A 25733-nucleotide genomic window follows, 5' to 3' on the forward strand; every position below is an offset into this window, starting at 1 on the left:
CAAACTGAAGTCGAGGGTATTTTTACAACCTTCCTCATTTCAAATCATTCCAATTCCTTCCTCTATCCCATCACACATGGAAGAACTTTGGAAGAGCGCCCTGAAATTTTGGGGAGAAGAAGGCCTTATCTAAAGCCATGGGAATCAGAGAAGCAAACAATCAGCGCGCACAGCTTTTGGGCCCTTTTTTTTTTTTCCTGATGCAGAGTTTCATTTAATCCTAGCTCCAGGGGGGAAAAAAATATTTCAGAAAACAAACCAACCTTGCTGGTTTCCTGGCCAATTTTTTTTTAGAACCAAAGAAAAAAAGAAAAAGAAAAAAGGCCATGTTCTTCTCCAAGACTTCTTCACCAAATAAAACCAATGGCAAAAAAAAAAACCCATGGCAGAAAACGTTGTTTTTTTTTCCCTTCCAACATTTTGAGCAGTTGATGACCGGAGACCCTTGGCCATGTCAAGGCAGAGCCCAACCTGCCATTTCTCAAAGAAACAAAAGCGAACGGCGAATTCAGAGCTTCAACGCCCGCCTTTCCCCTCCAACCTACCCCCCCCCTCTTCTAAAGAAAAGACAAAACAGCTCATCCATCCTTCTTCCTTCAACGGGGAGGGAGGGTTGGGGGGGGGGGAAACAAAATTACCTTGAAGAGCGAAGCGTACTTCAGCCAAAACTGCACCTGGGACATGTTAAGCCAGCGTGCAATGAAAACGGGCGCAGGCTGGACTCCGCGGCAAAGTGGCTTAAGCAGAGGTTTCCTACCGTGAAAGTTGTCGAAGCTAAACTCATGACAGCTCGCGTGTCAGGGTCCAGCCCCAAAAGAGCCACGGAGCCTGAAGAGCTGGCATGGACTTCGAAAGAGAGAGGACACACCAAGAAGGGCTCTTAAGGGGGGGACGGGACGGAGAAAGAGATGGTGGTAGTGAGACGAGGAGGAGGAGGAGGAGGAGGAGGAGGAGGAAGGGAAGATTCCAATTTCAAGCCAGGTTGGGAGAAAGCCGGTTCTTCTCTCCCCACCAGTTCACCACCACTTAAAAGATAGTGAGAGAGAGAAGAGAAGAGAAGCAAATTCTCTGCTGGTAGTGATTGGTTTAGTCATCAAGGGGATGGGCGCGCTCTTCCTCTAAGCCCTGCCCGCCTGATTTTCAGGAAATAAAGCTTGCTTGGTAAGTCAGTGAAATTACTGGCAATGAGCACAGAATTACTGTACTGCTGTGTAATTTAAACCACAGAGCCACTGTAAACACGGCAGATATGCACCCGAGGGCTGGAATTAAATAAAAAAATAAAAAGAGAGGCGGGAAGCAAGAAGTTTGTCCCCTTCGCCAGCTTCAATTCTCAGCTGCTCTCTTTTCTCTCCCTCCGCCATAAGACTCTGGACTTCTTAAAGTTCAGGGGTTCCCCCCCCCCGCTTTATTTGTTTCAGACATCCCCACCCCCCGGCCTGGCAAAATAGGTTAAAATTAGAAGGGTCACGAGGCTTGCCGAAAAGCTGACCAAAAGAGAAACCAGCCCTAAAAAAAAAAACAAGAAACCACGAGGTGCAGAATTCAAAACCGGGACCGAAGGGAGCTAAGCTTCATGCCCTGACCTGAACTAACCTGAGGTTGAGTCCTCGGTGAACCTAAAGCAGAAGAAAGGAACTTAAAACGGGGAAAAAAAAAAAGAGTGATGAATGGTTCCAATAACTGCAGAAGAGAAATGATGATAAGCATCGTTTGCATGAACCGTGAACGTGTACAAACGAATAGCTCTGCCTTGGCAAGCGGGGACTTCAATTCCTAGAATTCCCCAGCCAGACAGGCTGACAAGGGAATCCTGGGAGTTGAAGTTCCACAAGGTCTTGAAATTGCAAAGGTTGAATCATTTAACAGCATTGGGGCAAAACTTTTTTTATTTTTTTAATAAGATATAAGTCAGGTTTATTTAGACTTCTAAGCGAACCAGAAGTTTTTTAAGCTCGGGCCCCAGCATTGAATAAGGATCTCCACCACCTTGGGAATAACTCCAGAGACCTACAATTCTGATTTTTAATCAGACAAAAGAAGAAAATGGAGTATGTTACCATATGGACTGCAGGTAGGTCCTTGACTTGACGACCAACAATTGAGCCCAAAATTTCTGTGGGACGGTGCAGTGTTTGTTAAGTGAGGTTTGCCCCGTGTTACGACCTTTCTTGCCACCGTTGTTAAGCGAATCATGGCAGATGTTAAGATAGTCATGAGGTTGTTAAGTAAATCTGGCTTCCCCACCGATTTTGCTCATCGGAAGCTCACATTGCAACCGTCACAAATACGAGTCAGTTGTCAAACATCCAAATTTTGATCGCCGTAAGTCTGAACGACATGAGCTGTTGTTCAGTCGAGGAGTACCTGCATATTTTCCTTGGAATTTCATTTAACAGTGCAGGAAAGGAATTTAAATAACCTATTTTCCCTGGGGCCCTATTGCTTTGGGGGTGTGTATAGCCGGACGTTGCGTAACCTTGGCATGAGATCAACTTCCCTCGTAAAAAAGGATCTTGCAAAAGCAGGATTACCTCTGCTGTGCTTCAATTGAAAAGCCATCGGCTATAATCAAAGAGTAGATTTTAAAAAAAAAGCTTTTACAAAAATATTAGGATCTTTACAAAGGGCTGTTTTGGGTTCCTTGCACTTTGGATGCCAAACCATCAGTCTCTTTGCAATACACTTTCAAGCTGGGCTAGAAAAATTCCTGCTCGGATAAATTGTTGGATTCGGTATAAGTGCCTCTGTTTGGAGGGGTGCAAAATGCAGACATCTTACATTCAATTTCGGATTTATTGCCAATTATAAACAGGGAGTTACCTCAGTGGGGTATCCCTCTAGATCTCCTAGAATCACAGGAGGAACCTAAGTAGGGGTGGGCTTCAAAATATTTTAGCAAGGGGCTCTCTCTGCCCTAATGACTGGATGGGTGGGCATGGCTGGGTGGTCATGGGACTGGGTGGGTGTGGCCAACTCGACGTGGCTTCTATGCCCGTAATTACCTAAAAAAAGATATATACCAAAAAGTTGTTTATCATTTTGTGCATTTAATACTTAAATAAAAGACTGGGTGAAACCAGGCTTAATAGCAGTGACTGTGAGAGGGATCTTGGAGTCTCAGTGGAGTTTCCGGTGAGTTACGTGATTCTTATTATTTGGGAATTAATCCCCTCAGAGGCTAGTGGCTATGTTATCTGATTTGCTCAATGGCTTTCCCTTGCAAGCTGTTGAGTGGATTGTTTATCTAGTTTGCCACACTTTTACGAGGTGTGAAATGCTCTTGGCTGAACGCCCAGAAGTTCAATTAAGCCTATTAAGAGCTTTTCCTTGCTGCTTGTCTTTCTGAGGTTATTGGGGGCTCTCTGATCCCCGCCAAATCTTAGCTAGGGGATCTCCTGAGCCCCTGCAAGCCCCCAGCAGCCCAACCCTGGACCTAAGAGGTTATCAAGTTCAACCCCCGATAGCAGGGGTGTCAAACTGAATTTCTTTGAGGGCTGGATCAGCATTCTAGTTTTCCTCCGCGGGCCGACTGAGTGGGTGGGAGGGAGGGAGATGGATGGACACTTCCTGCAGCATTTTGCTGGCCAAAACAGGGCACCGGGGTCTGTGTTTTTGCTAGCAGAGCCACCAGAGGCTCCTTTGCTATTTCCAGGCCACCCTCGCGGGCCAGGTTTTAGCACCTCATGGGCCCACGGGCCTTGAGTTTGACACCCCTGCTCGATAGTAAGCCATTCTCAACCATAGCAGCTTGAAGACGGGAGGACTTCAACTCCCAGAATTGTCCCACCAGCACGCTGACAGGGGAATTCTGGGAATCGAAGTCCACCCATCTTCAAATTGCCAAGATTGGGAAATACTGCCCTACACCAACCTCAGACAGATTACGATCCAGCCGTCTCTTTGAAAAGCTCCAGTAAAGGGGAAGAAACCATTCCAAGCAGTTAACATGTTCCACTAGTAAACCGCTCTTCCTGTCAAGTTCCTCCTAATGTCTAATCCAGTGCTTCTTTTTTAACCTTAGCAACTTTGAAGATACGTACACTTCACTTCCCAGAATTCCCTGTAACTCAGCAAACTTTTCCCCACCTGAATTAAAGCGCAAGGGGAATTAGAGGTAACCCAGAAAAGGTTAGAATGAAGTTAGAATAAAGTTCCTAACTTTTACAGGTTCGAAGACCGATTCACGCTCGGCTTGCCAGTTCCGGCAAGTTTTGGTGTGGAGTTGACGTCTCACACCTGGGGGAGAACAAATATTGCTGGTTGGGAAGGGGAGAAGTGGCAGCACCACAGGTGGAAATGGGTGCATGTTTTAATTCTTTTAGATGGAGCTCAGGGGAAAACAGGTAGTCCTCAATGTACGACCCACCCACCCCCAAACTGAGCCCCGAATTTATGTTGCTAAGGGAGAAATTTGTTAAGTGACTTCTTTCCCCATTTTACAACCCTTCTTGCCACATTTGTTAAGTGAATCACTGAAGGTGTTAAATTAGTAATACCAGTTGTTATGTGAATCCAGCTTCCCCGATGATTTTGCTTGTCAGATGGTCGCAAAAGGGGATCTGCATGACCCCAGGACTCGGCAACCGTCATAAATATGAAACAGTCGCCAAGCATCTGAAATTTGATCCCACAATCACAGAGATGCTGCAAAGGTTGTAAGAGTGAAAACAGACATAGGTCACTTTCTGCATTGCTGTTCTTAACTTTGAACGGTCACTAAACGAATTGTTGTAAGCCAAGGACTACCTGTACTTCCTCCTGATAGGTACAATTGGACAATAACTCTACATGTTGTAATCCACAATTTACAACATTTAGTGACCATTCAAAGTTACAACAGCACTGAAAAAAAGGGACTTTTTCACATTTATGATCATTGCAGCATCCCCCTAATCACTTGATCAAAATTCAGACAACTGGCCACTGACTCATATTTATGACGGTTGCGGTCTCCCGGGGTCATGTGATCCCCTTTTGAGACTTCCTGACGAGCAAAGTCAATGGGCAAGCCAGAGTCACTTAACAGCCATGTTATTATCTTAAAAACTGCAGGAATTCGCTTAACGACTATGGCAAGTAAGGTTGTAAAATGGGCCAAAGCTGAATAGAACAGAACAGAACAGAACAGAATAGAATAGAGAAAATAATTAGAAGGGAAGGGAAGGGAAGGGAAGGGAAGGGAATAGAATAGAATAGAATAGAATAGAATAGAATAGAATAGAATAGAATGGAATGTATGGAATAAGGATAGAAGAGAATAGAGAATAGAGAATGAGTAGAGTAGAATAGAGGATAGAATAGAATAGAATAGAATAGAATAGAATAGAATAGAATAGAATAGAATAGAATAGAATAGAATAGAATAGAATAGAATAGAATAGAATAGAGAAAATAATTAGAAGGGAAGGGAAGAGAGTAGAGAGTAGAGAGTAGAGAGTAGAGTAGAGTAGAGTAGAGTAGAGTAGAGTAGAGTAGAGTAGAGTAGAGTAGAGTAGAGTAGAACAGAATTGAATAGAATTCTTTATTGGCCCAGTGTGATTGGACACACAAGGAATTTGTCTTGGTGCAAATGCTCTCAGGGTACATAAAAGAAAAGATAACATTCATCAAGAGTCAAGAATCATCAGGTCCAACACTTAATGATAGTCATAGGGTAAAAATAAGCAATCCAATCATACAAGGAAACAGTCAGCATAAATCGTAAAGATACAAGCGACAAAGTTACAGTCATACAGTCACAAGTGGGAGGGGATGGGTGATAAGGGGTGATGAGAAGATTAATAGTAGTAGTAGTAGTGCAGGCTTTGTAAACAGTTGGACAGCGTTGAGGGACTTGAGGGGAAAAATAGCAATTCCTAATTTAATTGAATTAATTCTAATTTAAAAGTTCAGGAGGGAACCCTGAATCTGGTCACTGGCAAGATAGGTGGGGGGGTGGGGGGAACATATTTTCTTGAAAACCCTGGCTCCGAACATCTGACTTGAATCATTCAATGGTAAGGAGTCCGTTGTACATATTCTCAGAAGCCCTCCACCACCAATGCTCACACCTCTTCCCATAATCAACCACAGTCATGACGACCGCTAGGAGCAGCATGGGGGGGGTTTTTGGCCAGCAAGAGTTGTCTTTATATTCTTATGCCATGCTTGCAAAATAACTTATGATTCAGAAAGCAATTTTGCAGCAAAGGCAGCTGCCAGCTTCGGACCCAGGCCAGTGAAGAATCTGGGGACGTCAGTGGGAGTAAAGATCCTCTCAGGTGTTTCCTAAGGTAGAACAGATAGTCCTCCACTTATAACAGTTCACTTAGTGACTCTGTTCAAACTTGCTTGTCACACTTATGGCCACTGCAGCGTCTCCATGATCTCATGATCGAAATTCAGACGCTTGGCAACTGACTCATAGTTATGACAGTTGCAGCCGTCGATGCCGTTTTGTGACCTTCTGACAAAACAAATCAATGGGGAAGCCGGATTCACTTAACAACTGTGTTACTAATTTCACAACTGCAAGTGGTTCACTGAACAACTGTGGCAAGACCCCAAGGTGCTTCTTTCGAGAAGCCATGTGGACTTTCTGGTATTTCTCTGGAGACGTTTCGCTTCTCATCCGAGGAGCTTCTTCAGCTCTTCTTCAGAACTTCTTCTTCGAATCTTGAATAAGATAAAAGAGGAAGAGGATTGTCCCTGTGGAACAAACATGACTGAGAATCTCCACAGACAACTGTGGCAAGGAAAGTCCTAAAGTGAGGCAAAAGCCATTTAACCAATTTCTCACTTGGCAACAGGCTCAATTCTGGTCGTATGTTGAAGACTGACTGTATTGTTAAAAATGGGACAAAAGTAAAGAGAATTTGCACTAGGAAGCATGAGAGACTCTGCTTCTTTCTGTCAGAAGGTCCTCTGGACAGTAAAATGGCAGGAATTTGCACTAGGAAGCATGAAAGACTCTGCTTCTTTCTGTCAGAAGGTCCTCTGGACAGAAAAATGGTGGGAATTTGCACTAGGAAGCATGAAAGACTCTGCTTCTTTCTGTCAGAAGGTCCTCTGGACAGAAAAATGGTGGGAATTTGCACTAGGAAGCATGAGAGACTCTGCTTCTTTCTGTCAGAAGGTCCTCTGGACAGAAAAATGGCGGAATTTGCACTAGGAAGCATGAGAGACTCTGCTTCTTTCTGTCAGAAGGTCCTCTGGACAGAAAAATGGCGGAATTTGCACTAGGAAGCATGAGAGACTCTGCTTCTTTCTGTCAGAAGGTCCTCTGGACAGAAAAATGGCGGGAATTTGCACTAGGAAGCATGAGAGACTCTGCTTCTTTCTGTCAGAAGGTCCTCTGGACAGAAAAATGGCGGGAACTGCCCCACGCTGAGGTTCCAGTTTTGGCAAATAGGCTTCACAAACCCCCAAAATGCAGGGAGAGAGTGGCTTTGGTCCTTACTCTTGCTCAAATAACTGCAGGTGTTACATCCTGACTTACATCCATTCATGTAATGGCCGTTCAGAGTTTCAAAAGCACTGAAAGAAGTGACTTGTGACCATTTTTCACACTTAACAACCATGGCCACGTGATCAGATTTTGGACGCTTGGCAACTGGCATGTATTTAGGACAGTTGTAGTACCCTGGGGTCATGTGATCGCCCATTGGGACCTTCTCACAAACAAAGAAAAGGGAGTCAAGCTATTCTCCAAAGCACCTGAGGGCAGGACAAGAAGCGATGAATCCAGGAGAGAAGCAAGTCAGAACTGTGGAGAAATTTCCTGACAGTGAGAACAATTAATCAGTGGAACTACTTGACTCCAGAAGTTGTGGAGGGAGGTTTTTAAAAAGATGTTGGATAACCATTTGTCTGAAGTGGTTTAGGGTTTCCTGCATAAGCAGGGGGTTGGACTAGAAGACCTCCAAGGGCCCTTCCAACTCCGTTGTTCTATTCTAAAATCAAAGGGGAAGCCCGATTCACTTAACCATGTTACTAATTTAACAAATGCAGCAATTCCCTGAACCACTGGGGCAAGAAAGGTCATAAAATGGGGGCAATGTTCACTTCACGGCTTCACTTCACTCAGCAATGGAGATTTTAGTATTTAGTATTTATTTGATTTGTCAATCGCTTACAAGATACAGGTATAAGAATAAATATAGTTTTGAATACATGAGATAGATACTTGTAAGAAAAATAAAAAAAACAATTTATCTTAATAAATTTTGGGCTCCGTTGTGGTCGTAAGTCGAAAGACTACCTGTAAACACACATTTAGCTCAACCAACAAAATTTACAGCCAAAATTTTCCTGTCTTCTGGGGATTAATCATCAGCACGCACAAAATAGACCTGTCCCAAAAATAAAGTGATGATGATCAGGGACGTTGTGCCAATTTTAGCATGTCAGCTAACGTTGAAAATAATGTTGGGGTCAGGGGGAAGAGCTGAGCCCCCCAAAGGGGAGACAAGAACAATCGGTGGGCTTATAACAGCATCAGTTTTCTCTGCCTTGCATCGCACAAGGGCTGCTTCCAACCCCCTTCACCCTGCGCAGCTACTGGTGTGGATCATGGGATTGGAAGTCCAGTTCCTGCCAGCTTTTGACCGCGCAAGCTAGAAATGGGCAGAATATATTTGTCTATGGAGATTCTCAGTCATCCAGGTCATCGTTGTCCCACGTATGTTTTTTTTTTAAAGAGCCAACTGGACTTTCTGGTTTTTCTTTGAAGACGTTTCACTTCCCATCCAAGAGAGAGGAAGAAATTTCTTCGATGAGAAGTGAAATATCTTCAAAGAAAAACCACAAAGTCCAGTTGCCACTTGAAAAAGCACCTTTGGGATATATTTGGAGACTATCCGGTTAGGGAAGACCAGTTCAAGGCACTCTTAGTGGGAGGAAAAATGATCAATTCAACAAACCGCCAGGCTAAAAAGAGAGCGAGAGAATGCTGAACACTGATAGCAAAATGAGAATGTCAGATTCCCAGAAAAGGCCTTGTAAACTCAGAAGGGAAAAAAACCCACAGTTGTCATATCTTAAGTACCTCCAATAAGGTAATCCTTGACTTATGACCATTTGCTCTGCAACCATTCAAAGTTACAAAGGTCCTGAAAAAAGTAACTTACGACCAGTTCTCATACCTACAACAGCTATGACGTATCTGCAGTCGTGTAATCTGGGGACATGACAACTGCTTCGCGCTTATGACAGGTGCAATGTCCTGCAGTCCTGTGATTGTCAATCGTGATCTTCCCAGCCGGCTTCCGAGAAGCCAAGTCAATGGGGAAGCCAGCAGGAAATGTCCCGACTGGTGATCACGTGATCTCACTTAACAATTGCAGCAAAAAAGAAAAAGATGGTAAAATCGGGTGCGGTCACATGATGCCTCACTTAACAACCGCACCACTTAGGGACAAATTTCCCTCAACCCATTGTGGCTGTAAGTCAAGGGTCACCTGTATGTTTGTGGTCTGACCTAAGCTTCCTTAGAAAGCATAAAACACAATCTTACCCCGGCAAAACCTCTTTTATTTCCACAGCTGTGGATTACGTTCATTCACAGCTGGCCAGGCTTCACAGTCTTTCAGGGGAATGTTTACAAACGCCCACCTTAACACACTTGGAATGTGGCCAGAGGATGAATTGCCAGGCGCAGGGCAAGGGTACAGCTTGATACAGAGTCAACCAAAACTTTTCAAAGCTTGAACCGACCAGACGAACTAATTGCTTCCTGCAAAAGCTCACGTCCCATTCGCTCCTCTTTTATGTCCTATGGGAAGGGACAGCCATCTCCGAGGTGTGGCCTTACTCCTGAGTCGACCCTGTTTTCTCAATTGTTCTTGTCTTGTGCAGGCTGAGAACCGGTTCCAGAAGCTCTCCCACATCACTGCTGTCCGAACCCGAAGGCAGCCAGCAGCCTGCCCTGGCCCCATCTCTGCCTCTGATGCAGAGCTCTCCTCCGGGCCTTCCTCAGCCCCCAGAACCGGCCCAGGCTCCTCCCCAACCTCCTCACTACTGTCCGACTCTCTTACCGGCTCCATCAGTTGCCAGTGGGCCACAACCGTTTGTATAAAAGTCCCACATGGTGTCCCAACTATGTAGCCCTTGCTTACGCTAGGTAGGGCAGTATTTTTCAATCTTGGACACTTTAATATGCTGGCTGGAGAATTCTGGGAGTTGAAGTCCACATGGCTAAAAGTGGCTAAGGTTCAGAAACAACGGTCCAATCTGTCAGTACTTTCTTTGAAGTTTCATCCCATGGGTTGCATTCCTACCCCTGGCAAAGATTTCCCAAGTATTTGGTCTGCCGCAAGGAACTATCCTTTGAATGTTGTGGATTCCCTGTTCCAGAGATGAATCCAGCTCTCTGTGGCCGAACATAGCCAGGATCAGTTACGCGAGAATGCTTGTCACTCCTACTTCATTTCTAATCCTTACTTTAGATCAGTGGTCGCCAACCGGTGGGCCGGAGACCACTGATGGGCCGTGAGAAAATTTTGATGGTCCGCAGAGAAATGTCCCCCCCAAAAGCAAGAAATCCAGGCTGCACAGGAACACAAGGCTGCGCCACCCACATGGCCTTCCCACCCGCTGGCCTCCACTCTTCGGCCAAGCGCAAGCCTTAACTTGAGTAGAGCCACGCGAGCTGGAACTGGAAGTTAAGACCAACGGCGGGGGAGGGAAATCCGCCCCTGAGGGGCTTGCTGACGTTGGTGGGAAAATCAGTCCCATATTCCAGAGCTGCAGTAGTCACAGGACTGGCCCTTTGGTCATCCCAGAGCAGCTACTCCAGTCCATGGCAGGCTGGAGCACCCAGGTGGAGGAGCTGTGGGATGACCAGGGATGGCCAGTCCTGTGACTAATGCCGCTCTGGAATATGGGACCGACTTTCCCACCAATGTCAGCGGGCCACCATCAGTCAAAATTCATATTAGTGGTCTGCGGGATTTAAAAATATGAGTTTGGTGGTCCCTGAGATCCAAAAGGTTGGCGACCCCTGTTTTAGATGACTTTTTTTTTTCCAACTTTCATCCAATGAAAAGAAGGGCTAGGGGTGACAAGATAGCAGTCTTCCAATATCTGAGGGGCTACCGCAAAGGAAAACCTGTTCTCTCAAACACCTGAAGGCAGGACAAGAAGCGACGACGGATGGAAACTAATCAAGGAGAGAAACAACTTGGAACTAAGGAGAAATTTTCTGACAATGAGAACAATCAGTGGAACAACTTGCCTCCAGAAATTGTAAGTCAGGGTGTCAAACTCACATCATCCCAGTTGTGTCACATCAGGACTTTCCCCCCCCTTCGTTAAACCAGGTGTGGGTGTGGCCATCCTTGTTTGACAGTCCTGTTGTAGGTGCTCACCAAAACTGGAGGTATTTAAGAAGAGATTGGACAGCCATTTGTCTGAAATGATATGGGGTCTCCTGCCTGAGCAAGGGGTTGGACTAGAAGACCTCCAAGGTCCCTTCCAACCCTTGTTATTCTGTTACTCTGCTATTTTGGCCATTTTCAGATATGTGGACTTCAACTCCCACAACTCTTCAACTAGGATAGGATAGGAATTCTGGGAGTTGAAGTCCAGGCATTTTAAAGTGGTTATAACACTGGTTATATGGACAATTCAACCCATCTGGAGGTCAACATTTCTAAAAGGTTAAGAAATTTACAAGCAGGATCTAACCAAGGCAGCACACATACCACCAACCCCCACTAGTCTACCGACTGCAGTGTTACGGGAAGCCATAGCTTGTTTCTCCATGATTGCATCAGCCAATTGCACAGGTCACTTTTGAACGGTCAGATTCCTGTTTGTCAGATTAGAACACTTGAGAAACATACGCCAACCATAAGAGACCCCAGCTCTACCCAGACAGCAGTTGAAGCTCAAAGACCAAAAAAGGAAACCTCCAATTTCGATTCGTCCACCCCATTGATTCTAGATGGAAGGAAATGAATTTTAAGCCAACCAGGAATTCCTTCCAAGACTGTGCCAAAGGCATAGAACTCTGTAATGGTAGTTTAATACTCTGACAATATCAGCAGAGGCTTAGTAAGTATAATAAATATAATTCTAGTTCCGGAGATCGCAAGATGTCCGTTTCTTCTCTTACAAGTATACTTAGAACTCGTGCTTTTAGAATGGAGGGGCCTTGTGGTAAAACGGGAGGTCAAGAAATTTAATAAAATAACAATAAATGAAATATTCCAGAGGACAGGAGGAGAACTAAAATCTGGAAAACTGTAGGGATTTCTTTAGAGACTGGTTGTGGGTCAGTGGATGAGACTCCTTGGGGAAGTTGGAGCTTTGTCACAGAAGAATATGAAAAAGATATTATATACATCTTGATCTTTGTAATATATATTCAGAGTGCCAATTTGGTCTAGTAGTTAGTTAAGGCACTGGGCTACAAAGTAAGAAATTGTGAGTTCTGGTCCCACCTTAGTATGGCATGAAAGCTGGCTGGGGGACTTTGGGCCAATCACCAGGAAAGGGTGAGTTCTAGTCCCGGCCTAGGTTTAAAAGCCAGCCGGGTGATTTTTGGGTAAATCACTAGGGGACAGGAATTCTAGCCCCACCTTAGGCACAAAAGCTGGCAGGAGGAGTTTGTGCCAATCACCAGAACGTAGATTCTAGTCCCGCCTTTGGTGTGAAAGCTGGCTTGATAAGTTTGGGTCAAACACCTGGAGATGGTGAGTTCTAGTCCCACCTTAGGCGTGAAAGATGGCTGGGTGACTTGATGCCAGTCATTCTCTCACAATCCAAACCACCTCGCAGGATTGTGGGGAAAAAAGAGGGTTTTTTTAAAAAGAATGCTATCTATCTTATAAAGTAATAAAGGTGGGATACAAATAAATAAATAAATAAACAATAAATAAATAAATAACAATAAAAGGCAATCCAAATCACCACAATGTATCTAGACCCTGGTCTATCTTGTCATGTTGGTGCCGGACAATGGGAAAATAGATGGAAACAAGAAAGGGTAACGGCACGCATGCATACTAGAACGTTTATGCTATTTCTAGAATTAACATACAGATAGCTCTCGTTTAGCGACCATAATTGGGACAAGCAACTTGGTCATTAAGCAAAGCGGTCGCTAAGTGCAACGGTGACCATGCTTAAGGTTTTACTTCCGCTTTCCTTTGCTTTCCTTCTTTCCAACTGGCAAAGGCTGTCAACGTGAGGTTTGGTTGGAAAGTTACTTTTTCATTGTAACGGCGAATGGTTGCTAAATAGGCAGTCACTAATCGAGGCGTTGTAGATGTCTGGGATTGTTCAAATGTGTGTTTCAAGTGCCTGGGAGCAAGGAAAACTAGACTATCCTTTCTTGACCAACAAGGATTATCAGCTCTCCTGATAATGGCATAAATCTTAGTTCAAAAGACAAGCCTTCACAGTAAGGCCCTTGTTTTCCTTGGACCAGTGCCCTGATCCGCAGCTTACAATTAAGCGAGCTTTAATTGCTTCCAGGTAATCGGTTACACACCCTCAAATCTGCCTGTTCATTGATAAGTATCAAAGCAAAAAGACCAGTGAGATCACCAGACTCCCAGTGATAAACCTCAGACTCAAGTGAAAAGACCAATAGAAGGTATTTTTCTGTACAGGTAGTCCTTGACTTATGAGGGGTCGCTTAGCGACCCATTGAAGTTTTGACAGGGCTACCTGGGGAGTGTTACCTAAGATCCAAATTCCAATTTTCAACAGCCACTCACCTTCTTGGCTGTTTGCAGCAACTTGCAGTCCTATAATTCTGTTTTATAACATTTTTGCCGAACGCCAGCGTTTATTTCCGGGTTAAAACAATGCCCATTAGCAAATTACTGGTTGGTTTAACGACCACTGTGTTTGCTTAATTAGCCCAGTGTTGGCTTAATGACCGCAATGATTCTGCTGCTACAAACAAGCTTGTAAAATTGGGTCAGTGCTGGTATGCTACCGGTTCGGGCGAACCAGTAGTAAAAATCACTAGGGGTAGTAAAAAAAAAAGCCTCCAATAATCAGCTGAGAGGATAAAAGACCAAAAAGTGCATTGGGTGGGTGGAGGGTTGCTCCTAGCTTTTAATTTCTTCATCCTCTCAGCTGACTGGCTTGTTAGGTGACTACGCGCACGATCAACCACCAATCAATCCCACTACTGGGTCAGTCCCGTGATTTCCCAACTCTCAGAAGTTATGACCGCGATGGGCAGGCTCCATTATGGTCATAATTCAAGGACTACTTTTATATAAATTAGGCAATGTAATAGACCGGTCTCAGAGGATGACAGGAAACAGCTCCTGCTAAAAGTCCTGATTCTTATCAGCATCAAGTTTTTAGGTAGAGAAGAACCTAGTCACTGGTTGGTGCATTTTGTACATTTTTGTTGACAAGACTACAGGAAGTCCTTGACTTATGACCACAATAGAACCCCAAATTTCCATGGCTCAGCAAGGCTGTTAAGTGAGCTTTGCCCCATTTTGCAACCTTTCTTCCCATAGTTGGTTCAGCAAATGACTGCACTTCTTAAATCAGAAGGTCCCCAAACTTGGCAACTTGTAGACTTAGCCCCAGAATTCTGAAATTTGGGAGTTGAAGTCCACAAGTCTTAAAGTTGCCAGAATTTAGAATCACATGGTCGTTAAACGAATCCAGCTACCCCCCCATTCACTTCACTTCTTGGAAGCCTGCTTAGAAGGTTACAGACAGCGACCACCTGACCCCGGGACACTGCAACCGTCATAAATATGAACCAGTTGCCAAGTGTATTGAATTTTGATCACGCGACTGTGGGGAATCCTGCAACGGTCACCAGGGGTGAAAAACTGGTCACGAGTCCCTTCTTTCAGCACCGTTAGAACTTCAAACGGTCACTAAGCGAACAGCTGTAAGCCAAGGACTGCCCGCAGAGCTTCGCCTTTGCCAAAGGACAAAAGTTTGACCTTACCTGAGGGAAGTCCCCATTTCTGGGTAAGAAATCAGCAAGGCCTTGAGGTGCAAAGTTGGAATCTGAGAAAAGCCCGTTGGTGGAATTTGTGTAGAAATTCGAAGGGGTATTAAAATATTGCCTGCAAAGGAACGGAAACTATTATTGGATCGGAGACATCATACTGAAAGTGCTTTGCCCTGTGACTGCAGAGGCAGATGGTGGAGTGCAGCTTTTATTTAACAAAACAAAACAAAACAGAGCAAGAGAGAAAATAAAGTGAAAAACAAGGAACACAAAGCCACAATCAAAAGTGAAAAACAAAGAAAACAACTCCACAAAGCCAAATTTATGGTATATAAGAACTACGGCCTTCTATATGTATATTATACAGGTGGTCCTCGACTTATGGCCACAATTGAGCCCCACATTTCTGTTGCTAAGGGAGACACTTGTTAAGTGAATTTTGCCCCCTTTTTACGACATTTCTGGCCACAGTTGCTAAGCGAATCACAGCAGTGGGTAAGTTAGCAACATGGTTGTTAAGTGAATCTGGACTGCCTTGTGGAGTTTGCTTGTCAGAAGGTCACAAAATGGGAATCCCGTGACCCTGGGACACTGCAAACCATCATAAATATGAACCACTTGCCAAGTGTCTGAATTTTGATCACGCAACCACGGAGAGGCTGCAACGGTCGTAAGTGTGAAAAATCATCATACGTCACTTTTTTCAGGGCCGCTGTAACTTTGAACGGTCTCTAAATGAACTGTTGTAAACCAAGGACTACCTGAATATAAAAAAAGGACGACTATATTTCACTAGCATTGACAATGAATGCTTGAAAAGATTCAGAATTTAAATATTTTGATACATCATCTCTATCAGTCACCCCAAAGGCTTTAGATGGCTTGATTCGATCCTTACACTCTCTCCCCAATCAGCAGCTCTCCAGAAGTTTGACTTATGACCATTTTTCACACTTACAGCCGTTGCAATGTCCCCTTAGTCACACGGTCAACATTCAGGCGCTTGTCAACTGACTCACATTTATGACCCTTACAGTATCCTGAGCTCATGTTTTGAGACCTTCTGACAAGCAAAGTCAGAATGGGAAAAGCAGATTTAACAACGGCAGTGATTCACTTAACAACAGTGGCAAGAAGGTTGTAAAATGGAGCAAAATTCTATTTTCGACCACAACCGAGCCCAACCTTTTTGTTGTTAAGCGTGACATTTGTTAAGTGAGTTTTGCTCCATTTTACAACGGTTCTTACCTCTGTGGTTAATCACTGCAGTTCATAAGTTTGTAACCTGGTTGTTAAGTGAATCCGGCTTCCCCATTGACTTTACTTGTCAGAAGGACTCAAAAGGAGAGTTTGCAATGGTCATAAATATGAACCAGTTGCCAAGCATCTGAATTTTGATCACGTGGCCATGGGGGGGCTGCAAAGTCCGTAACTCTGAAAAACAGTCACCAGTCCCTTTTTCCAGTGCTGTTGTAACGTTGAATGGTCATTCAACGAACTGTTGTAAGTAGAGAACTGCCTGTCCTAAGGAGGAACTGCTTATGTTGGACCTCCTATCTCTCTTTAAACCCTGGGAGGATAACTTGTGAACCGGATAAATGCAGGCCAGAGCCATTGAGGGCTCCCAGTTTGCAAAATTCAATGTTAACTCTGGTTTGGGTGTCAGAGAAGTGGCCCGGGCTTGGTTAGATCCACAAGACCAGGGATCTCCAAACTTGGCAACTTCTGAGACTGGTAGATTTCAACAAGTCTTGAGTTGAAGTCCACAAGTCTTAAAGTTGCCAAGGTTGGAGACTTCTGCACAAGACTTGGGTTAAGTTTCCTAGCTTGTGTTTAAATCTCCTGCCCACACATCTCTTTCCTAAGCGTACTCATGAATTCCTCGGTGAGGACCAGCCACCTGACGAGTCATCCTTCCACAAGAGAGAGAGAGAGGGAGGGAGAGAGAGAGATAGAGAGATGGAAAGCCGCCTCCTCGGCTTACGCAAAGCAGGATAAACAGTGGCCAGTTCACATCCTGGAGAGCGGGGGCTGGAGCCACGATAAGGAGGAGGACACTGACGCCAGCTTTCCACCCTTTAAAAAGCTCTCGGTTAAAAAGAGAGTCTGCTGGTCGAAACCTCTGCCCACAAAGCTTGACACCTTCAGTTTTGCTCTTACTCTCCCCGGCCCGGCTTGTGGGAAGGTCCCCTCTTTCAAATGCCTCATCTTTCCAGTAAAAGGATGGCAGCGCGCTACTCTGTGACGATGAACGACGGGCTCAGCCACAGAGGGCCAGGCAGGGTGCCAAGGCTTACGTCCTGCAGAGTGGCTGACAGTACGTGGGGACCCCTGCAGGAAGACTGAGGCATTTCACTCCCCCCCGCATCCCCGAAGCTGGTCTGTTGGAAGAAACAGACCAGCCTCGGGGTCAGTGCTCAGGAGCAGGGATGGAATTCAAAGCGGTGTAACCACCGGTTCGGCGTGCACAGCCTTTGCCACTCACTTTCTCGTGCAAGCCCTGGGTGTGAAACAGCTGTGCTGCAAAATAAATAAAGCACAGGCTAGACCAGGGGTCGCCAACCTTTTGGACCTCAGGGACCACCAAAGTCATAATTTTAAATCCCGTGGACCCTGGGGAAATCCCAAAAATAGTCTGCAGCAAAATTTCCCACCCCGTTTTCCTACCGATTGATCATTCTTTATTTGGGACCATAGGATACCGTCTCTAGCTCTGTTCTCAGGGGGAGGAGAGAGAGAGAGAGAGACTTTTGGCTTCATGCAAGGAAAGCAGCAGAAGCAGCAAAAGTCTTTCTTTCTCTTCCCCCAAACTCCACCAGAAATGCCTCTTGGAACCGGATGCCTTGCAAGGTCCCAAAGACTCGTTTCTGGTGAAGTTTGGGGGAAGAGAAAGAAAAACTTTTGATGCTTTCCTTGAATGCAGCCAAAAGCAGGAGAAGAAGCGGAAAGGAGCAGCCCAGTGGCCAGGCGAGGCACATGGGGCATGTGGGGCAAGTCCCCCCACTCCGCCCTTTCCCCCCTCCCCTCGCTACCTCGTGTGGTTCGCAATGCAAGCGACGCAAGCCTTGTGTTCCCACAGGCCACGTGGGCGGCGCAGCCTTGTGTTCCCGCGCAGCCTGGATTAATTGCTTTGGGGGAGACATTTCTCTGCGGACCACCAAAATTTTCTCACGGATCACCAGTGGTCCCCGGCCCACTGGTTGGCAACCACTAGACTGGGCCAGTGGGCCCAACAGCCTATCGTCGGAGTCGAACCGGTAGAATCACATCCCTGGTTCAGGGTGCCAAGCACAAAGGAAAGAACCCTAAACCAGGGCTGGCCGATTGATGAAACCGTGTTTCTCTCTCTCTCTCTCTCTCTCTCTCTCTCTCTCTCTCGTGGGTCGGGAGGGATTCGCAATGCAACTGGGGATGCAGGAAGCACTTGGTTGATCTAGCTCTCTGTGGGTTTGTGTGTGTTAATTCTTCATGTTTTCAATCTTCTTGACATCAGCAAGCACAGGTAGTCCTCGACTTACGACAGTTCATTCAGGTACCGTTCAAAGTTACAGCGGCACTGAAAAAGAGTGACTTAGGAGCCTTTTTCACACTTAGGACCCAGTTGCAGCCTCCCCTACGGTCACCTGATTTTACATTCGGACGCTTGGCAACTGCTTCACATTTATGATGGTTGCAGTGTCCCAGGATCACGGGATCCCCTTTTGGTGACCTTCCCACAAGCAAAAGTCAATGGGGCAGCCAGATTCACTTAACAGCGGAGTTACTAGTTTAACAACTGCAGGGTTTCGCTTAACAAAGGTAGCAAGAACAGTCGTAAAATGGGGCAAAACCCACTCAACAAATGTCTCCCTTAGCAACGTAGGCTTCTGGGCTCCCTTGTGGTCATAACTCAAGGACTACCTGTATTGCAGAGCCAATTGGCACAAGAATGCCCAGGACCATAACAGTTGCAAACATGCATAAGAGGCCTTCATCCTTCATCCTGAAAACGTGTAAAATGGTTGATGATGAGGAGGATTGTTAAATACTGTATTATGTTCTCATAGAAATAATCCTCGGCTTACAGCTGTTCATTTAGTGACCATCGAAGTTGCAACGACACTAAAAAAAGTGACTTATGACTGTTTTTCACGCTTCCGACCGTTGCAGCCTCCCCATGGTCACGTGATCAAAACACTTGGCAACTGGTTCACACTTACGACGGTTGCAGTGTCCTGCAGTCATGTCGTCCCCTTTTGTGATCTTCTGGCAAGAAAAGTCAATGGGGAAGCCAGTTTCATTTAACAACCATGTTACTAACGTAACAACTGCAGGGATTCACTTAACGACCATGGCAAGAAAGGTCGCTAAAGGGGGCAAAATTCACATCATGACCCTCTTGCTTATAAACAGAACTGTTGGGCTCAATTGGGGCTCATAAGGTGAGGACTAGCTGTCATTTTATTTTGCATGCTGGTTTCCAAGCACCCGGATTTTGATCAAGTGAACTTGGGTTGTAAGTGCAAAGGCTGGTTGTAAAGTCACTTTTTTCGTTGCTGTTGTAACTTCAAACGGCGGCTAAACAAATGGTCGTAAGTTGAGGACTGCCGTGTAGGTCGTCCTCGGTTTACAGCAGTTCACTTAGTGATTGTTCAAAGTTACAAGGGCACTGAAAAAAGTGACTTATGACTGTTTTTCATACATACCATCTTTGTAGCATCCCAATGATTGTGGGATCAAAATTCAGGTGCTTGCCAACCGGTTCATACTTATGACCGCTGCTATGTGCCGAGGTCATGTGATCCCCTTTTTACAATCTTTGGACAAGCAAAATCAACAGGGAAGCCAGATTCACTTAACAACTGGGTTACTAACTTATCCACTACGGTGATTTACTGAACAAGGTCATGAAATGGGGCAAAACTCACTGAACTGAGTCGTGGTGGCGCAGTGGCTAGAGTGCGGTACTGCAGGATATTTTTCTGCTGACTGCTGGCTGCCTGCAATTTGGCAGCTTGATCCTCACGGGCTCAAGATTAACTCATCCTTCCAAGGTCAGTAAAACGAGGACCCAGATTGTTGGGGGCAAGAGGCTCACCATGAAAACCACTTCAGAGAGGGATGCAAAGCACTGTGAAGCAATATATATAAGTCTACTGCTAGGAATGAACGCTAGCTGGATTCCACCCTCCCACCCATCATGCAGTATTGCAGGTTGATTCCTCCCACCGTCAAGAGTTCGACCCTGACCAGCTCAAGGTTGACTCAGCCTTCCGTCCTTCCAAGGAGGGTAAAATGAGGACCCAGATAGTTGGGTGGCGCCATGTAAACTGCTTAGAGAGAACTATAAAGCCCTGCGAAGCGGTATGTAAGCCTAAGTGCTATTGCTAGTGCTATTATCAAACGTCTCACTTAGCAACAGAACTTTTAACAAAACGTCTCACTCGACCACAGAAATCTGGGGCTCAATTGCAGTTCGTAAGTCGAGGACTGCCTGCAGCGCAGTGTTTCGAATCCCCGGCCTGAGCCGAAGGCACCCGGAGTTCCGTTAAGCCCCGTGGCTGGCATTGCGCAAAAGCTGGGTGAGAACAGCCATGGGGTTGAATCCCAATCAATAACCTTCATCCACCATCTGCTACTCAATACGCAGCAAACAGAAGTAGTAGGAGTAAGTAGAACAGGAGCATCTCTTATCATCCCCCAAGAGGGCTCAGAAAGTAGGATTTACAGTAATACTCTTGGAGAAAAAAAATGACCTATACACTCTGTGTTCCAAGCATAGGCGGTGTCCGCTTCCAGCTGCAAGTAAGGGCTGAGGCTGCCGCACTAAAGCCTCCGTTTTTTCCCCCGCTCTCTGCCCCCAACCGCCCAGACCGAGATAAGAAAACCATCGTTTGCAAACTCCTTTCGAGCGGTGCCGAGTTCGAAAGACACAAGAAGCCATTTGTTTGCTGGCCTCGTGTCCGATAGCTGGAATATATCTAACGCTTTGGGGCACAGATGCCCCTCCCCCCCCGCCCCCGGAAGATAAATTGGGATCTGCTGAACAGGTCACTTTTGGGAAGGTTACAATAGCATGGGGCGGACTTTCAACTCCCAGAATTCCCCAGCCAGCAATGTTTTTTTCAACTTTGGCCACTTTTAAGATTGGTGGGCTATGCTATGCTGGCTGGGGAATTCTGGGAGTTGAAAGTCCACCGATCTTAAAGCGGCCAAAGTTGAAAAAAACATGGCTCCGAGGGTAGGCTTAGAGAAAGGAAGCAGGATTAGCTAGCACTGCCTTGCACGGGGAGTCCTCGGCTTACAACAGTTCGTTTAGTGATCGTTCAAAGTTATAATGGCGCCAGAAAAGGGGACTTAGGGCCATTTTTCACACTTACGACCGCTGCAGCATCTTTATGGTCACGGGATCCAAATTCAGCCGCTTGGCAACCGGTTCATATTTATAACAGTTGTGTCAACTCAAAAAACATTCCTATGCCTGCTTTAGTAGTTGCCATAAAAAAGGGAGCGCGGAGGAACGAAATCTGGAAGAGCAGTGCAGCAGTTTGAAATCAAAAGTACATTCCAACTCTTATCTTTAAAAGATTGTAGCTAAAATACCAGAGCTTTTGCCCGCAAATATATTTAATTGGAGACCGTGAATGATGACACCCAGCCTGTGAATGTGCTCAATTGGAGAATCTGGTTTATGAGACACCCGGGGGGGATGGGGGGAAACAGGGTCACAGGGGACTGTAAATTACGTATGCCAGAGTTGGCTTCATACAGGGCAGGGCCAGTATGTCACCTCTAATAAATCCTTTGAAGTTTTTTGAAGTTTGGCTCGAGAATCACGATTTAATTAGGGGCGATTGCTGGAATCCTGACAGGTTGCAATGGGGATCACTTTTCGCGACCTTCTGGCCAGCAAAGTCAACGGGGAAACTGGATTCACTCAACCACCATGTCACTAACTTAACAAAGGCAACGATCTGCTTAACCATGGGGCAAAGAAAAGTCGTAAAAGTGGAGCAAAACTCACTTAACAAATGTTTCCCTTAGCAACGTAAATGTTGGGATCAGTTGTGGTCGTAACTGGAGGGTTACCTGTGATTAGTCTGGGCCATGTTTGACCAAAGGGAACTGGACCCATCTCTGGATGCTTGGGACTAGCAAAGAACCACAACATCCAAATCACAGTTCCTTGTAACGGATCAAATAAGTCCCAGTTTATTTCTGTCAACAGAATCCCATGCAGGCAGTCCTCGACTTACAACCATTTGTTTAGTGACCATTTGAAGTCACAACAGCACTGAAAAAAAAGGACTTATGACAGTTTTTCAAACTTATGACCGTTGCAGCATCCCCATGGTTCACATGATCAAAATTTAGACACTTGGCAACTGGCATGTATTTACAACTGTTGCACTGTCCTAGGGTCATGTGATCCCCATCTTGTAACTTTCCTTTCCGACAAGCTAAGTCAATGAGGGTAGCCAGATTTGCTTAACAACCAAATGATTCACTTAATAAATGCAGTGGTTCCCTTAATGAATGCAAAAAAAAAAAGGTTATAAGATGGGGCAACACTCACTTAGCAACTGTCTTGCTTGGCAACGGAAATTTTGGGCTCAATTGCCTGTTCGAAGGTTGAAAGTTCAATCCTAAGTAGCAGCAGATATTTCTCTCCCAGGGTGCAAAGAAAAAAAAAACTGCTGTGAACTCCACATGGCTTCAGGAAGGGCATCCGGCCAGTAAATGCTCAGCTCCATTCGGTCGCCCCACCTCGAGATCAAATTAAGGGATTACAGGGTCATACAAAGAGAATTTTTAATTGTGAGGTCATAAGTTGAGGATTACCTATAGTTGTTAGGGAAGGCAACTTCCTGCCAGCTTCCCACAACCAAGTCAGTCGGGAAACTGGCAGAAAATTGTGCTTCCCACACCAGCAAGCTGGCAAATGCTTGTGGCTGAGTGGAGAACGGTACACGGGTTGGCTAGGGAGGGCGCAACTAGGGTGTGAGAGAGTATAGCTGTCGGGCTTCAAGTTCACTACGGAGCCCGTCAGTTCTGAACACGCCTCACAGCAAGTCAGCTGGCCATGGAGAATATCACCTTATCTCTGCCGCTGCCAGATCTGTATTTCTGCTTGTATGCTGGCCAATGGTGTTGAGGGTCGCTGAAGTATGGATTCTGAGAAGCAACTGCGGGGCTGCAGGATGGATTCTGAAACAACTGCGAGGCTGCAGGATGGATTCTGAAGCAACTGCGGGACTGCGGGATGGATTCTGAAGCAACTGTGGGGCTGCAGGATGGATTCTGAAACAACTGCGGGGCTGCAGGATGGATTCTGAAGCAACTGCGGGGCTGCAGGATGGATTCTGAAGCAACTGTGGGGCTGCAGGGTGGATTCTGAAGCAACCGGGGCTGCAGGATGGATTCTGAAGCAACTGCGGGGCTGCAGGGTGGATTCTGAAGCAACTGCGGGGCTGCAGGGTGGATTCTGAAGCAACTGCGGGGCTGCAGGATGGATTCTGAAGCAACTGCGGGGCTGCAGGGTGGATTCTGAAGCAACTGCGGGGCTGCAGGGTGGATTCTGAAGCAACTGCGGGCTGCAGGGTGGATTCTGAAGCAACTGCGGGACTGCAGGATGGATTCTGAAACAACTGCGGGGCTGCAGGATGGATTCTGAAGCAACTGTGGGGCTGCAGGATGGATTCTGAAGCAACTGTGGGGCTGCAGGATGGATTCTGAAGCAACTGCGGGGCTGCAGGATGGATTCTGAAACAACTGCGGGCTGCAGGATGGATTCTGAAGCAACTGCGGGGCTGCAGGGTGGATTCTGAAGCAACTGCGGGGCTGCAGGGTGGATTCTGAAGCAACTCGGGGCTGCAGGGTGGATTCTGAAGCAACTGCGGGGCTGCAGGATGGATTCTGAAACAACTGCGGGGCTGCAGGATGGATTCTGAAGCAACTGCGGGGCTGCAGGATGGATTCTGAAGCAACTGCGGGGCTGCAGGATGGATTCTGAAGCAACTGCGGGGCTGCAGGATGGATTCTGAAGCAACTGCAGGGCTGCAGGATGGATTCTGAAGCAACTGCAGGGCTGGAAATGGCTCTTTTCTTGTATTGATGAGGTACATATTGTTAGAGGGGGTTGGGGCACACGTAGGTGGTAAGTAAGCCTTAGATTAAACATGGTGAAGGTGGCACCAGGTGCGGATGAGTTACTGCGGGTCGGAATAGGTTAGGAGTGTAGACATATTACAGGGTTAATAGCATTTAGGGATACCGGGTTAGGTGTGGCCAGAACTAGCACTGCGTATAGGCCTGGGTGTGGTAGGGTGTGTCTCCTGATAACGATAATAAAAGGAAAAGGAACAGACTCAATCCCAACGCTAACCTTGCCTGGCTTTTAGCCTTTCTTGTCAGATAAGAGTATTTGTTGTTTGCTGATCTAATGAATAAACCATCATTGCACTACAAAGGAGCTGGAGTTTGTATTCGTTTCGGGACAAATCTTCAATGCTCAAGGATTGGCTGAGAGAAGCAAGGCTCAAAGAAGGCATGGAGAGGTGCTTGAATAGCTAGCATGGCATGAGCCCACAGGAACCGGGGAGGGTATACGAGGGACGGAGACTTATCCGAAGAATTTACAATCTTCCCTGCGGGATTCCCCATTGATTTAAGTGTGAGCCACTTGCCAATCAGGTGATTGTAGAGGTTCCGTAGAGCTAGAAGTCCAAGAATTAGTTATAACCACCATTAGTTATAACCGCCGTTCATCCAGCTACAGACCATCACTGAATGAATGGTCATAGGCCGAGGACTGTAGAAACCCACGCAGATTATATCTTCCTACATATAATTCCTGCAACAAAATCTTTACACAGTGGTACCTTGATAACTCATCCTTAATTGGTTTCAGGAGATGCAACGAGTACCAAAAATGAGGAGTACCAAACAAATGTTTTCCCATAAGGAATAATATAGTGAGTCCCAAGGCAGCTGACATCAACAAGTTCTAGCTTGTGCATTGTGTACCCAACCAACTAGGCGTACAAAATGGACAAAATGTTCGTGTCAAAATGCGTTGAGCATCACAATTGAGGCCAACCTTTCCGTCGCGAAGTGAGACATTTGTTAAGTAATGTTGGCCCTATTTGGCGACCTGTCTTGCCACAGTTGTTAAGTGAATCACTGCAGTTGAAGTTAAGCGGGTAAGACGGTTGCGAAGTGGATCTGTCTTCCCTCTTGACTTCGTTTGTCAGAAAGTTGCAAAAGGGGATCTGCGTGACCCCCGGGGATACTGCGACCGTCATAAGTATGAGTCAGTTGCCAAACGTCTGAATTTTGATCCTGTGACCCTGGGAACGTTACAACGGTTGTACGTGTAAAAAAATGGTCTTAAGTCACTTTTTTCAGTGATGTTGTATCTTCAAATGGTCACTAAATGAACGGTTTTAAGTCGAGGACTACCTGGATCAAGATACCACTGCGGAAATAAGATGCTCTATTTCTTTATCTTTTAGGTCTGGTTTTATTTGCATCGTTCAACGTGTTCCCAAGCCATTTTGGTTTTCGTATATCAACACAAATTTTGACAACCGTTTCCCTTCTGGGGTTGTTTGGATTTTTTTTCTTAATTTCCCAGGCTAGCGGACAGCCGTGATGATTCCCTAGCAAACTCCCATCCCAGGATTCACCTGTTTACTAAATAATATAGGGTCTCCTACTTAACAGATAAACAGATAATCAGAGTTGGAAGGGACTTTATAGGTCATCTAGTCCAACCCCCCACCCAAGCAGGAGACCTTACACCATTTCTGACAAATGGCAGTCCAATCTC

The 25733-nt window shown here is 45.8% G+C and overlaps 1 protein-coding gene across 3 annotated transcripts in view; it reads right to left on the minus strand.

Moving 5' to 3' along the window:
- Positions 1 to 25733, minus strand: part of SBNO2 (strawberry notch homolog 2) — a 133165-nt gene that overhangs the window by 69981 nt on the left and 37451 nt on the right. For 2 of the 3 annotated variants that reach the window (XM_087922699.1, XM_087922698.1), the window contains exon 4: positions 14918 to 15038. In XM_087922699.1, the coding sequence (XP_087778825.1) occupies positions 14918 to 15038 (121 nt within the window). Of the gene's footprint in view, positions 1 to 638; positions 815 to 14917; positions 15039 to 25733 lie in introns of those variants that run through there. The other variant, XM_087922700.1, reaches the window with a different exon arrangement.

The sequence above is a fragment of the Pseudonaja textilis genome, chromosome 1 (genome assembly GCF_049901715.1).
Source record: "Pseudonaja textilis isolate UNSWEBS1 chromosome 1, rPseTex1.2, whole genome shotgun sequence".
NCBI classification, from domain to species: domain Eukaryota; kingdom Metazoa; phylum Chordata; class Lepidosauria; order Squamata; family Elapidae; genus Pseudonaja; species Pseudonaja textilis.